General features: G+C 40.2%; 1 protein-coding gene across 3 annotated transcripts in view; it reads left to right on the top strand.

Moving 5' to 3' along the window:
- Positions 1-510: 510 nt before the first annotated feature.
- The window catches only part of TECRL (trans-2,3-enoyl-CoA reductase like), a 58746-nt gene continuing 43675 nt past the window's right edge, over positions 511-15581 (top strand). For all 3 annotated transcript variants that reach the window (XM_018926846.3, XM_009101316.4, XM_018926847.3), the window contains exons 1-2: positions 511-777; positions 14077-14128. In XM_018926846.3, the coding sequence (XP_018782391.1) occupies positions 544-777; positions 14077-14128 (286 nt within the window). In that variant the 5' untranslated portion in view covers positions 511-543. The remainder of the gene's footprint in view (positions 778-14076; positions 14129-15581) is intronic.

Here is a 15581-nt window from a genome sequence, read left to right as displayed (position 1 = left end):
ATCTAAGCAGATATTTGCAAGCATCCCCTAAATTTTGCTGATGAACTCATGCTATTTTGTTAGTAGATATTTCTAAGAATAGCTGGCATCTGATCATGATTATCTAGAATAGGTGACATTTATACCTACACATGTGTGTGTCCGTGGATATTTTAAACATCTGTCTCAGTAGGTAACAGTGGAATTTCCTACATTCATTTCTGTTTGCTCCTCTGGGGCTCTGGAATTTCAAGATCTGATACCTGCTAATAGGGAATTTCAGGATCTCTTGTTTCAAACGCTGTTTTAAATAAAATGAAAAAAAGAAAATAAGAAAGCAGCAGCACCAACACAGGACATCACGCTAGCAGATTAAATATAGACACGGATTACAGAGCCATTGTTTTCACCCCTGCTAAATAAGACAGCACACTTCACATGGAATGCCACTTGACCTTTTGTGTCTGGTCGGTCTGTGGCTGTATTTAACTGCAGCAGGGAGGAAGCATTTCCCCCTGGAAGTGTCCCCTGCTGCTATGACGCTCGCTGCTGCCGGGGCACAGCATGCTCAAGAGGCAGAGTCCCGGCGCTGCCGAGCACAGCCGGCACCTCGCAGCCGATGGAGGAGCTCTGCCCATGTCTCACAATGACTCACGCTCTGTCTTCAACCTGTCTCAGCTGGTGCTCTCTGCTGGCCAAATCAAACCATCACCAGCGCTCAAGCATTCGAAAATCACCTACTTTGAAGTAGAGATTGTTGATGTGCAAAGCAAGAAGCAGATCTGCATTGTGGACAAGGTGAGTGTGTTATGCCAGCCCGCCGGGGCTGTGCCCGGCTCCCACGGCGCCAATCCAGGGACTCTGCTCTCCGTGTGCTGTGGTCTTACTCTGCAGGGGAAGTGCTTTCATTCCTTTCTCTGGGAGACACTGGGAATTCCTTGTGAGTCACAACCCTGGGCTGGTCTTCTCCAGGATTTTTACACACAATCCTGCACTGGTTTGTTTTAGACCTCTTGGCAGCTCTGTGGGCTCAAGGTTCCGTCCTTAGGCTGACTCTTGACACTTAGATCACAGTGTCTATTCCAGAGCACGATACTTAAACATTTGTTTCAGAATGGATACTCATTTTTAATACATTTGTAAAGCCTACCATCTCTGCAATGCTATGAGGACTTGGTGGTACCTAAATGTACTCAGCTGTGCCCTGCTTGTTAGATTGGACCTGGCAATAAAAAAAAAATTAGTTTTAAACAAAAAGTCATAGCTAAAAGAGGTGTTTTGAAATTTTGTTTGGTTTATTTATTTGTTTGTTTTAATAATGTGAGTAAAATATAAACTACAGCCAAATTGCATAAATAGATGAGAGGACTGGGTAGGACAAAAGTTCATGAACCCACAAATAACAGGTAAAAATGCTTCATAAATATTTTCATCACAGTTTTTGTGATTCATTGTCCCTCGGTGAAAGAGTTGGTCTCTTTCATGCCACGAAAATGGGAATCCTAATCTATTTAGCCTATGGAATTTTCAGTAAATTAGTGGAGTTTCGGGACTTACTGTCTTTCTAGAAAAAAGATTCCCTTATCCTCATTGGCAACAGCTGGACCAGGTAGATAAGTTTGCTTCAAATGTTTAATTTCATGCCTTTGAAATATGCAAGGTGGATACTACCAGATTTCCAGTGTTCTTGGTAATTTAAAGGGTGTTTTTGCAATTTGTGTCCCTAGTTAAAGGTAAATGTCTCATTTGTTAATTCTTAATGGGGCAAAATATTTTCTGCTATTTTTTGTTAATCCAGCCAAAGAGGGAACATGCACAAAATGGTCAAACAAATAGGATCACTATTAATAACAATTTTGATGGTAGCGTTCACATTACTTTATTGAGTGATATTTACACAGTTGTTAGTTTATCTACATACATTTAGAATTAGGTTTTGGTCAAAAGAAAGACAAATCTGTTTCTTATATTGGGCTTTCCTAAAATGTCATTAAAATATGGGTAGTATAGTAGTACAGTACAGAAGTAGTAGGGTACAGAAACAGCATTAGGCAGAGAGCCATGCATGTTTCAGGGATCCTTCCATGCTGCTGGGATGATACCAGAGCTGTGTTTAAATCTTTATTTTGAATTTTTCTGACCCCAAAGATTTTTTACACCTCCTCCAAACCATGGACTCTGCCCCTGTAGCGGTGAAAAGAGAGACAGGAGTAGTGATTGCTAAGTGCTCTTTATTCAGAGGTGAAATACACACAGGGTAGCAATAACAGCTGCAAGTCTCTGCTCAAAACCAGAAATATATGTTCAATCTACATGGCCAGCAGTATGGGCTTTTTTAAAAAAATTTTGGCACAGTATCAAGGAATTGGTACAAGTACAGTGCAAGGCTGAGATTTCCAAGGCTGCCTAAAGAATTTGGTTTCTGAATGCTCATTCACCTGGCTGTTCAAGTGCTTTTATTTGCTGTGATAATCCCTAAGTCAGCCCTGAAGTTACAGAAGTTGAGTCCCTTGCTTCCATGAGCTTGTTACTATTGGTGAACTTAATTTCAGTTGGTTGTGAGAGCAAGCAAGAGACTGGTGTACTGGATTATGCATAATTTTCTGTTTAATTAAATATAACTGGTACAGGCCCAACAGGACACTTCTAATGCCTGTTTCTGAGATAGCTTTGATTAACTTAATTTCTTGGGTTTGCATGTAATTACTGCTTGCCAGAATAGGAGATAATGGAAAACATAGATAAAATGCACGTATTTAAACTCTTATTGCATATTGCTAGTGGTTCAGAATAGTATGATTTAGAGCAAATGCATTTATAATATTCTCAGATTAATAAATCTGAAGGGAAAAATTGTATTATAATGGCAGAGAGAAGAACCCTTTCTTTCTCCACCCAACAGAAACTCAGGCCAAGTGATTCAATGCTAATGCTCTGTGGAGCTTTATCAAAGAGGTTGAGTTTCTCTGAGATCCTTGCATGTCCCTGTGAATCCCATTCAGATTAGTGGGAGCTCTGTAAAATCTCCAAAATTATGGAACATTTAACTAGTTTTGGCATCTAGCAAGAAATATTTTCCTGTCCTCAATGCAGTATCAGGAATTTATAAAAGGTGTGTTTGGCTGTGTTATCTTGAGAAGTCAGTTGGCATCAATCCAAAAGTTTTGAATCCAGCACAATTACTTCTCTGAATTAATTCTCCATTTAAAAAAGGAAAAATAACATTATTTCCTTGAGTTTTCTTACCTATCTTACACTTTTAAGAAGGATCAGTCAAGTCCATTAAATGGTTATTAAAAGTTCTTGGTTGTCTTTAACTTCAAGGAACAGAATAAATACATATATTTTTTTAAGCCTTTAAAACACACTCACATCATATTGCAGGTTTTTCCACAACCAGGAAAGGCAGAAAAAATACTGAAAGGAATCAGAAGAAGAGAAAAATCCCAGACATTTTGGTCCCATAGTCACCTCCTGCAGGAGCAGGGTTTGGAGGAAAATTACCTAATCTTGCAAAACCTAAATTCACACGAGTCAGCAACAGTGGCAGTTTATTTTCACATGCACACTGTGAACATGAAATTCTTTATAGGAGTACAATTTCTTTTATTTAATATTGTCAGCCTGCTCTGGGGACTTTCTCTGCTTTGGCTATGACATTATGCAAGTAGTTTGGTGCACAGAAGCTTTTCCAGTGAGTTACTTAAAGAATTTAGAGGAGAAATAATAGCAGTGTGAGATTTTTTTCCCCCATATTTGCTCTTGAAATTAATTCTGAGGTGATGTGCCATGGAGAAGAGGCTTCTGATTTTGGAGGATGGGGAGGAGTCACAAACCAGCTTCAGGGTTTTTTTTTCTCCCAGTTATTCTAAAAAATGTCCCCAAACTAGGGGAAATCCTCAAGTAGGGAAAGTTATTTAGACTTAGGCTACAACTCTCCTTAAAAGCAGTATATAAATGCTCAGAGGAGGTGCCCTGGGACAAGGCACTGAAGTTTTGAGCAGGTGTACGGACAGCTTGCTGCTCCACACACAGCCCATGGCAGGACAAGAGTCCAGGTGTCTGGGCCAGTTTGCAGGACAGCATCCTGGGTTTTCCTTCTTTTTTCCCCTGCTCCCCAGGAGGGGATGTTTCTGAGCAGAAAGGTTCTTAGCCAAGCAGCCAAAGGCCTTACAAGAGCTGGTGCCTGAAAGCCACAATTAGGAAAATGTAGCCAAGAACTTTGGCCTATATTTCTACAGCCAAGGGATGGTAAGTAAGAGCTGAGTGTCTTGTGGGCCAGTGTCCAGCTCTTTAACATGCACAGCAATTCTGCATTTGTGTGAAGATATTCTGTAGTTGAAACATGAATCATACATGTTTCTCACTCAATGAGTGAAAGAAGTATTTAGCAAGGAATAAATCTCTTCTTTGGCCAGTGTAAAAAAGCAGGTGAGCCTAGATAATCAAAAGTCCCTTTTTTTCTCACAATTTATTAATTTGTATGGATGAAAGTCCTATCTCTGTGTAAAGAGGAAAGCATGTAATTAAAGATTTCTTGTAACAAATATTTTCAACTAAATAGCATCACAAATTGTCTAAGGATTTTGGCTTCTGTGTTGCTTCCAAAAAGCCACAGAAAACAGCAGAAGACGCAAAAATCATCAAGTCTTATAAATCAAAGAAAACAATTCCTTTTTGTACTTTTTAACAAATAACCCACATTTTTTTTGCCACCCACAACTTATGAAAAATACATGGCTACTCAAAAACTGTTTCCCTCATACATTGTTCCAAAAACCTGATGTAGGTTGGTTTTAAAGTTATTGATGTGCAGTGATTTGATTTACAAATGCTGTTAAAGCAACTCATAACTGTTTCTTTTATAGCATTCGTTGTATAATATTTTTTTTCTTCAAATTAACTTGTAGTAAAATGCATTTTCCCACAAACATAGTGCAATGTAATTAACTTTGCATGAGTTGCTTTTAAGGCAGGAAATGTTACACAGTACAGTTTTTACAGAACAAATCACCTCTGGAGAAGCCAGCAGAGAAAGCTTTTTTCCCATCAAAAGCCTCAGAGCTCAGTAGTTTTGTGCTGTACAATTTTGCAAGTTAAGCTGTAAACAGAGGTGAAAACTCAGGTTTTGGCCACTGTGCAGGGACCCTCCCTTTTCAGAACACTTCCCAAGCCTGCAGAAGAGATCTTGCTTCTTCAGATGTGCAGGAGGAGCCTCTTTCCTTGATGTGTTGCAAAGATAATGGAGGTTGCTTTCCTACTGTTCCTTAAGCCAGCTCTCTGTCCTCCACCCAGTGCCTCCTCCCTCTGAAACATCTTTGTAAAATTATCTTAGTGATAATTGAACACTTATGGCTGGCAGTACACACTGGAGGAACTTCTAGCTGTATGTTTGTGAGTTGTAGGCATTGTTTGCTGTGCAATGCCTACAATGAATGTCATGGGAATATTGTTATTTTTAGGGAATTAAAACACCCTTGCACTAAGTCTATGCATCAACCCAGTCACTTGTGCTTACTCAACACTTCTTGCAGTTAAATATTACAGAGTGTCTATCACTGCATCTTTTGCCAAAGATGAATTAGGGCTTATTCTGATTGCTCTGAAAGACCTGTTTTTCTCTGAAGGAGTTATAAGCTTTTTGTTTGTTTGTTTCTGTTTTGTTTGTTTGTTTGTTTGTTTGTTTGTTAAGCACCTGAAGCAGCAGTGTGTTTGTACCTGCATGCTATGGCTTAGCAATACAATGAATTTCCACTGGCTTGTCAGCAAAGCCATTTGCATGCAGAAATGCTGCCTCTGGTATCAGAAATCTCTTCCTCTTGCCTGTGGGTTGCTGCTCTGTCACAGAAAGGGAACAGCCGAGGAGAACAGTCATCTCTTTTGCACAGTCAGCTCTAGCAAATAAAAATAACTTCTCACATCATGGCTTGGAGGTTAGACATACCACATTCATTTTAGGTGAGCGAGTGCAGTCATTAAAGCAGGCAATGAAACTCTGCAAAGGAACTCAGAACATTGCCTCTAATGTCAGGTTCTTCCCATTAGCCTCATTCTAAGCAAGCCAAGTAAAGAAGTCCTTTCCCAAGAAAGAGATTAATACTTTCATGGCCATTCTAAGTATTTTCCCCCCTTAAATCTTTCACTTCTAATATTTCACTTCAGAGGGCTGTATATTTTTCTCTGTGGAGAACAAGCAGAACCTGTGACCATCCACAGCAGTCTCATTCCATGCTGAGGATTTTACCATAATTTTTCTCACTCAAGCAATCTGTCATTGGTGGTGTGCCACCTCTGATGCCAGAGATGCCAAAAGGGGCTGAATACCCAGCTGTGTCAAAGTAGGGGGCTTCCAGAGTGAGACATGGATGCTGAGTCCACACAGCAGCAATTCCCACAGCGAAATGGCTGAAGGGACACAGACAAAAAACCAGCTGGATGTAGGCTCTTTGCTGTGGAAATCCTCTTTTTTAACTTCCTTTTGGAAGGAGGATTTCATGGTGTCTTGTGTCTTTCACTGTATGTTTTCTCAGCATCCAGCACAACGGGGATCTGGCCCCTGCTGGGGGGCGCTGAGAAAAAATACAATTTTAAAATATCTGTCTTTTCATGCCTGTAAGCACTGAATCTTCTGCCCAGCCCACAGTGCTGGAAGTGATGACAGCAGTATTTTCTTCCTCAGTTATTACTTATACTTGGTAAAGTAGGTAAACATATTCAAATTCTGTTGTAGCAATGCATGACACTTAGTTCTTCCTGCTCTGCTAGAAATTCACATAATTTTAATGTCAATATAGCTACGGATGGCTTCAGATGAAAAGAGGCAACTATACATATTACTTTTTGCTTGCTGTGAGATGGCTTTTTAAATGGAATACCTGGAGAAATGGCCTTTGATTTTTCTAGAAGAGAGAGACTGGGGAGGGGAGAAGCTGGTAACTTTAGGGCATTTAGCATTTGCAAAGGGATAATTTAAAGAACTACAGAAGCTGCAACAGATGACTAATGCTTCAGCTGATACCAATCAAAGCTTAGAAGTGCCTTTAAATGACAGATTTTATACATCTCTTATTTTAGATAAAAAAGTCTAAGCCTGGGGGAAGAAATAAAAAAGCAAATATAATAAATATTCCAAAAAATTAAAGTTGCATATAAAGTTGAGCAAAAACAAGAGTGAATTTGTGAGACACTGGTGGTGCTCCAACTCTTCCTGAACATTCTGGCCAGCAGCAAAAGCCAGCTACGCCACCAGAGCAATGAACATTGCCAAAATTGTATCTGTGGAGACAGATTCCCAGCCAGTGTGGAAACGTCCTCTTTCCCACCAAATTTATGACATTTTACCCCAGCCACACATTTGCCTTATTGCATCAGAGATAATTCAGAGATTATTGCAAATAATAAAGGTACTGGAGCAGTACAAAACCATGGGGAGCAGTAGGTGTTTTATGAGTCTAATAGTTAACAGCACAGCCCATGATGGAAAGTTAGGTGCATAATGGCATCTCTTATAGGCATTATTAGCATTAAAATAGCCCTTCAAATGATTTATTGCTTCATCAGAACATGCTTCAGGTTCTTTCTAAAGTCCAGTGTGTGATTCTTCACAGAACATCTGATCCATGCAGTCATGGACCTGTAAATACCCAGCAGTACATGTTAATGCTGTTATTGCATCTGCCTGTGTTTAGGCAATTTTGCATTTGTTCCTTAAAAAGTTCCTTAAAATGTGAGCTTTTCTTCCTTAGCAGCTACATTTCTTGTGCTTCAAAAGAACAAACTGTGGCAGTCAGAGGACCTCTATCAGAAGTACAGCAAGCACTTGGTATTGAATAAAGAAAAGTATTTGGATTTCCAACAGACCTGATGCTGCCTGGTTGTTCTCATATATCACCCTCACTTCCCATCCCTTTCTGCTGCTTCTCAGCTTCCAGCTCCCCTCCATGGACCTGCTTTATTACCCCTCCTACCCAGAGAACCACTTGTTTTGCCAAAATATATTCCTCTGTGAATTTTCTTTTGAATTGGTTGATCTTTTGGCTTTTTTTTTTTTTTTCACTTCATGCAGTCCCCCAGATGGATTGTGACCATCTTCTGATAAATATTGGTTGAGTTTCTTGGGTGCACGTCTTGATTTTTAATTTTAGCAGTGTGTGTAGCTATAAAAAGCAAACAAAAATCTATACAGCTATTTGATAGAAAAGGGAAGACAAATTCAGAGGCTCCACATCTCAGCCATATGCTTTATGTGTGCTAGAACTGGCAATCAAAATCCCAACAAAAAACATAAACACCACCCTAAGCCTCACTTTATTCCTGAGAAGTATGGGTTAAAATTACTGCTTATTATTCTTTATGATTTATACTTTGTTCAATAAAACATCACTATATTTATTTCTATTTAAATATTATAATTTTAAAAAAGTTTATTTTATTATTTGCAGTTGATATCACTTTATTTTTGCCAACTATTTTGTTTTTAAGTGCGTATCCCAAATGTTGTTTTCTTTGAAAATGACAGTGGAAAAAAATGAGTCTTGAATTTTTGATGAGGTAGAATTTGGGAAAGATTACATTACAAATTAGTTTTGAAATATTTCAATCTGTTATGACACAATAAATATTTCAAGTTCAATTTATTTTACAACTTAATAGTGCATTTATTTGCATATTATTTCCTACTGGATTATTTCAATGACATGAGAGCCATGTGTTATATTATTTGCACTATCATGATAGATGTGTCATAAAATAATGCAGAAATAATGAAAGTTTGATACAGATGAAAAATAAAAAGTAATGAAAATAGCACAAAAAAAATCCATTTTTCCAGCATGAGCCAAAAGCAGATTTTTTTATAAATTTCTATTCAATTTTTAACATTTGAAGTCAACACAAATTTACACATCCAGGGTTGTGCCAGAAAAATTTTATTTCCCTGGTAGAAAAGTGTTGTGACAGAGGCTTCCTGACAGGTTCTGCTGTTCAGCTGCTGAGGTGAACAGGAACCTTACTCAGCTCCCCTTAATAAAAGGTCACAGGGCATGGGGATGTACCAATCTTGTCAGATTTGCTCAGAAATTGGTGTGCATGTTCAATTCTGCACACCTTCTTCCTGCTAATGAATCACATTCTCTTTACTTCACTCTCATCTTTAGCAGAGAGAGAAAAAGCTCTTTTTGGTGCCTGACACTCTTTCAGGCAATTTCTTGCAAAGAGAGAGTTTTTTTGGGGTTTTTTAATTATTCTTTTTTTTTTTTTAAATAGAAATACCCAGCTAGCAGCACAAAAACAATTCATCATCTTTAGAGACGAACTTGGCTGGTGTAAATTGACATGACTGCACGCAGCAAGCATGTGGCTCTGTGTATTCTTAGCTAATTTGGCCCATAATCACTGGAAATATTAGTCAGTCAGATTATCTCATATGCCAAGGTTCATGTGACCAGATAATAAATAATCTGGAAGATTGCTCAGTGAGACAGCCTCTGCTGACGTCCGTGTGCTGGAAAGCCGTAATTCGGAATATCTCCTGCTTCTGGCAGGGCTGGGCTGAGGCCAGAGCCAGCTGTTTGGGAGCCACTTCACTGCAGCCTGCTGAGGAAAATACTGGGTTCTAGATAAAGCCTTTGTGTGGCTGCTGACAGCACTTGTCTATATGCAGGTAGCTCTATGTCATTTCCATGGTGAGCTCATTTATTTATATCTCTCTGGGCATGACCAGCACACTGGTTCCCCAAGAGAGCTCTGTGGGACACTCTGGGAAAGGTTAAAGCAAAACAGTGCCCAGTTTTTAATTCTGATTGTGAAAACTGACCATAAGAAAGAGCCAATCTGATCTAGAGGTCAAATTCACATAACACAGACATCAGCTAGAACAGGTGTTTTTCTAATTAACTTTCTGTGGAATGCTGCTGTTTTTTTTATAATACAGCATAGTCCCAAAGAAGGGACAGGGTGCAAAAGTAGTAATGATGAAGTATTTGTTGAGTGCTGAATTTGGAAATTACCTGGCTTTCCATTAGCTGGTTATCTGTCTTGCAGCCAGATCCTCAGCTGCAATAAACTGATGTCACCCTTTTGAACAAATTTACAGTGGCTGAAGATGGGGCAGTGGTTAATGAGCAACTGGAGTGGCAGAATTTCTGAATTCCTGCAATTATGGAAAATGTCTGTTACAAAGTAGGCAACTCAGCAGTGCAGTGGCACTGACATGTCACAAAGAGAAAAAGGTATTCAGAGAGAAATGTTGAATGAAAGATTACTTATTTGCTGAAATTCTATTATTCAAATTTTTCTTAATATTCTGCTGGCCTCTGACCCCCACAATAATTCCTTAGTGCAAGAACTGTGTGATGCAATTACCTACAGATCACTAGATTTGGCAAAATTCCTTGACTTACAAATGTGAAAGAGATATGAAAGTGGATAACTATCTGATTACCTTGCACTCACAAAAGGCAGTGTTAAGTTCCCTTAATATCTTCCACTTAGTGCTCTTCCTTCAGTCCTAGTATAAAATACTATTTTAAATCTTAATAAGAAATGTGGTGCTTTGTGCATTGGTGTCTGAAGGAAAATAGAACTGGTATGGATGACCCAGAAGGTCCTTTAATTCTTGAATCCCTGTAAATGAAAAGTTTACTTCCATTTGCTTCAAATGGAAAAGTTTTCTGCCTGCAAAAGTACAGGAAAATCAGGATTTGACATTTTGAAATAATCTTTTTTGAACGAAAAGTGTAATGACTGCAATCCAAGCTGTAAAATATGCATTTATTCATAACATTCATAACATTTTTTTCAAAAGAAAGTAGTCTTGAACCTTACACATGATAGTCACTTACTGGAAAGCTGACTACTCTTTAAATCAGGTGTTAGATTACAAGTGAAGAAGTTGTAGGGAAAAGGTGGCTTGACCATCAGCTTGTAGAAGATACATACAAATAAGAGCAGAAATCCATCCTGCTTTAAACAAACTAAGGGTGGTCTCTGGCTCTGCTTTGCCTTTGCATATTTGTAAAGCGCTGAAATAGAGGAAAGAAAGGGTTCTAACACTTTCAGACATAATTCAAAAGAATGAGAGTAAGACTAATAATTACAGTGAAATATTCCAGGGGGTTTTATTCAGTTAGCACAAAGGGCAATAAGAGCAGATGCTTTCCCAGTCCTTACAACTCCTTACCTTGTATTGATGTACAATGAAGGGAACAAAAGATAATTAATGGTCTACGAAGAGGACACTCTTAGTAGTAAGCTGGTGTCTCAGCATCCATCTTCTCCTTGATCAATATTGGAAACTACAACTTCACTGGTTGTTTTATGAGGTCTTTAGAAAAGGACACAGAATTATCAAGATCATAAAAAAATGTATTTCATTCTTTTGTGGCTGCAACCTCATTATTCTGCCTGGGAAAGGACACTGCGATTCTTCTGTGTCACAGCCCATTCTGAAGGGGAAAGTATTTGTGTTATTCTTCACCTGTGTAGCTTGTCTCGAGTGGAAGGGTCCTTCTGGAAGGCAGCTGGCTCATACAGAACAAGTGTCCTGCTGCCCTGCTGGCTGGATGTGAGCCCCATGCCTTCCCAGGGTGCCCACAACCTGCGTGGAGCTGAGCAGAACTGCCAGACCGTGACTTGCCAGCCCAGCACATCTCTGCCCACGGGCTGGCAGGGCTTAAACCAGCTCTGGCCTAAAGCAGCTTGGATGTGGCTGGCACAGCAGTGTCCTGCTAATGAGCTCTGCCTCGTTCAGGGATGTACAGGGCACGGCCCTTCCAGCTGTGAGTGCTGCCTGGTGCTGCTCATCCCCCCCCAGGGGCCCACTCACCCGCTCCTGGGCTGCAGCAGGACACTGCAAGCTCTTGGTATCTTGGCAACACCTGAGGCATGTGCATGGATCCACTGGTGAACCTAAAACATGAGCTTGGATTCATTTTTTAAACAGCTGAAGTTAGATGATGTGAGCCCCATTGCTGCCATAGCAGGATGTGGCGGGGAGAAATCGCTGATTGTCTCAGGGTGAAAAAAAGGAAGAAGGATGTAAAGGTAGAGTTGCTAACAAGGCTTGGCTAGACATTTTGAACAGATTGAGGGCAGCTCTGCCCTGAAGTCAAAACATACTCAGGAGAGCTGGAGATGGAGACCTGGCTCTGTTCTGAGCAAGCACTGCTCTTTAAGCATGCTAAGCTTTACAGTTTTTCAGCTTTCTTTGCCTAAACTGGTTGATCAGCTCTCCAGAGCATGGGGTGGCCCTAGCTACTCTATCCCAGAACCCATCACAGTGAGGTGCTGATGTGTAGGGCTGCAGGCCCTGCAGCAATGTGGCTTATACTGCATTTAGAAAGCCAGCTCATCCTCCATCAAAGTGGAAAAGACCATCCCCATCCTTCAGCTGGCAGTGCCAGCTCTGAGTACCTGCACATCTGCCCCGTGCTAGGACACATGACAGATTTCGGTCTGCAGGCTTGTATGCTGAAGAGGTGTTGCCAGCTAACAGCTTGCACACCTGTCTGGGGGATTTTGGGCTCCAGGCCTCACAGGTGGGAGACTACAAAGTGTGAGAAAGCAATTTCAGACATTTTTAGAGATCTCGAGAACATAACCCCCCCAAGACCACAGATGTTGCACACATGATAGGAAAAATACACAGAGATGTGCTGTTCTACTGGGTGTTGCATGGCTCAAATAAATAAAATAAAATATTTTCTTTCAGATAAAATATTTTCTTTCCTTTTTAAACTAAGAAAGATAAAATGGCTTCTTCTATTGTTTCCTGTAGCTAGGAAGAAAAGGGTCTCCAAGGGCAGTGTCTCTTGCCTGGCCTAGTACAGTTCAGGATGGTTTGGGACAACATGGGTGTTGGGGACAGGGGAAAAGGGTAATCCTTGGTTTCGAGGAGCCTTGGCCTTGATTTGGGTGGAGCTGGCATTGATTAGCAGCCACACTAGGGAGGCAAGTCAGGGTTTAAGTGGAGTTTCATTTACAGCAGTTTCTGTAAATGCCCAGTGAAACCCTCTGTAAGTGTGGAAAATAAAGTGTTCTCATCTAAACCTAAGATAAAATGTAGAAAAGATCTGTATTTTACTACCTCTTAGCCCAGGTGTCATTTTACTTCTTTAGATCACTGAAATCTGTATTGAGCTCTCTTCCTGTTCATATTACTGGAAGCAAGTTGGGTTACTCATAGGTGCTAAAAGCACACACACTGTACACTTGTGTGGGGTGTCACATTACATAAGAGTAAACTTTTCTTTCTGCACTGATTTCTTGCTTTAGAGTCAGCAATTTTATTTTGTTGCATCAGTATTTCTCCAAACAGTCTTTTCAACAACACAGCCTTTGTTAAGGTGCTAAATGATCTCTACTAGGAGAATTTCTTATGTTCTTCTCTATTTATTTGCGTGGTTATTGTCACAATCCACTAATAAGTAGCTCAACATGCTACTTCCTCAAGAGTCCCACTGCCTCTCCTTGTAAACAAAAGGCAAATCCAAGTAGTTTGTTCTAGTTAATTCTAATTCTAAATGTGTTTCTCAGGTAATTTGTACAAAGTATATTAAGAAATCAATATACATAATAAAATAGAGCCTAAAAGGCCTCCAGGCTGCCCCCTAAAATTGTGACACCTGAATTGCCTCAGTGCACATGAACAAAAGCATGCAGAAGCAAACTCATTTCAGGCAGAAAGGACAGAGCCCACCACTTTTGCTACTGCCCCCTCCAGAGAGCCCTTTCATGTCCCCAGGACATGGACCTCAGTGTGCTTGAACCTAACTTTAAAGCTAAACCCTTCAAGTTTTCCCACTGGTTTGATCTAGGGTGCAATTACTGCATCAAGCAGGGCCAGCAGCTTTCCCTCTTGACCCTTGTGATTTTACCCCTCCATTGACCAAGCAGAGGTGGTCCAGTTGATGTATAATTCAAATTTGGACAATCCTTAATAACATACCAACCTGTGAAAATAAATTTGCTGATTTTTCATTTTAGCCTGAAGGACCTGCAGACAAATCTAAGCATGTCTTCATTGGAGGGGTGGAGAAGGGACCCCAAAGTGAAGAAGAATGAAGAATTAATCTGCACACGTTTTGCTTTCTTTTCCAGGTACCTCCAGCATCTACCATTCTTGATGTGAAACACAAATTTCACAAAGCATGTAAGTACTATGGTCACCAGGCTGGAGACATGGTTAGAGGCCTTTTGCTCAAAGAAATTGTCAAATTTATTTTTCAGGAATCTCACACAAAAGCTGAGACTGGCCTGACAGCTCCAGAGCTCAATGAGAACAGTGTTTGAACCAAGGTTGTCTTGTAACTAGTGCAGATGGGAGAGACTGGAAGGAGAGAACTGCATAATTCATCACTGCCAGCACATGAGGGGCAGTAGTTTTTATCTTGTTTTTAACATTGCATGGTGTCATTTCAAGGCCAGTACTGCATTTCTTCTCCCAGTGTAATAATGGATAAACTTCAGGAACTATAGACTGCTTCATGGTGGCCATAAACTGACCAGAAAGCTGCTGTAGTGGAGAACATGAGCTCAGAATTATTAAATAACATCTGGATTTAGGTCAGATATACAGAAGAAATTCTTTATGGTGAGAGTGGCAAAGCACTGGCACGGGCTGCCCAGAGAAGCTGTGGATGTCCTGTCCCTGGAAGGGTTCAAGGCCAGGTTGAATGGGGCACTGAGCAACCTGGTCTAGTTTGGGTGGCATCTTAGATACTGAGCTTTCATTATTTTTACAAAAAAAAGAGGTATGTTCAACTAAAGGCTAGATGCCTTTTACAGGGAAAAAAAACAAAAAAGGGTTGTCAGCCACTAATATGCTTGAGTTCAGAGTAGGGTAAGTAGAAAAGGCAATATGCTTCTCCTGTGTCCCTATCATTTTATAAAACACTAAAGCTTAAGGCATCTGTGGTTGCACACGGGTTCAGTTGATGAAGTGAAAGGCTGTTAACCTGACTGCTCCAAAGTTACTTATTTTCCCTCCCTGTAAGGGCTTGTGAAATACAAAATGGCAAAAGTTCAAAAGCCACGCTGCTGAATATGAAAAGATCGAGTGCAGAAGTTTTAGTATTTCAATAAGAGTATGTCCTCCCATTAGTTTGTCAAATGCAGTGCACTTCTGCCTAGAATCTCTTAAATCAATTGGAACTGGATTTATATTGATGCAGTTTAAATCAGCTGGAGAACACTGGCACTGAGGTTTATGCCAATATAACTGTAATGAGGTTTTTAATGGATTTGTGCTAAAATGATGTGAGATTGTGCATAAGCCATTTTAATGGCACCTGTTTTGATATTAAAAGGCATCTTACTCCTCAAGTACCCCCAGTGATGTAAGTGGAGCTGAGTATAAAGTAAGACAGTAAGCACACAAGAAAGCACAGTATACCTCATGAACCAACCCTCTGTCTGTGCAGTGTGTTACAGCACATGCAAGGGCTGGCAAGTGCCATCCATGCTTTTTAAATTCTCAGTTTTTTACATCAATTTATCCCATTCCCGGGAGCATGCCGTATCAGTGTCCTGTGTCCCTTCTTCTCAGTTCAGCTCATTGCTTTCATCTCTCTCTTTTCCAGTTCAGCCTGGATGTTGTTGTCTCA

Source organism: Serinus canaria, chromosome 4, assembly GCF_022539315.1.
Source record: "Serinus canaria isolate serCan28SL12 chromosome 4, serCan2020, whole genome shotgun sequence".
In the NCBI taxonomy this organism is placed as follows: Eukaryota; Metazoa; Chordata; class Aves; order Passeriformes; family Fringillidae; genus Serinus; species Serinus canaria.
Note: the sequence above shows the minus strand (reverse complement) of the source record. Positions and strands in the feature narration are given on the sequence as shown.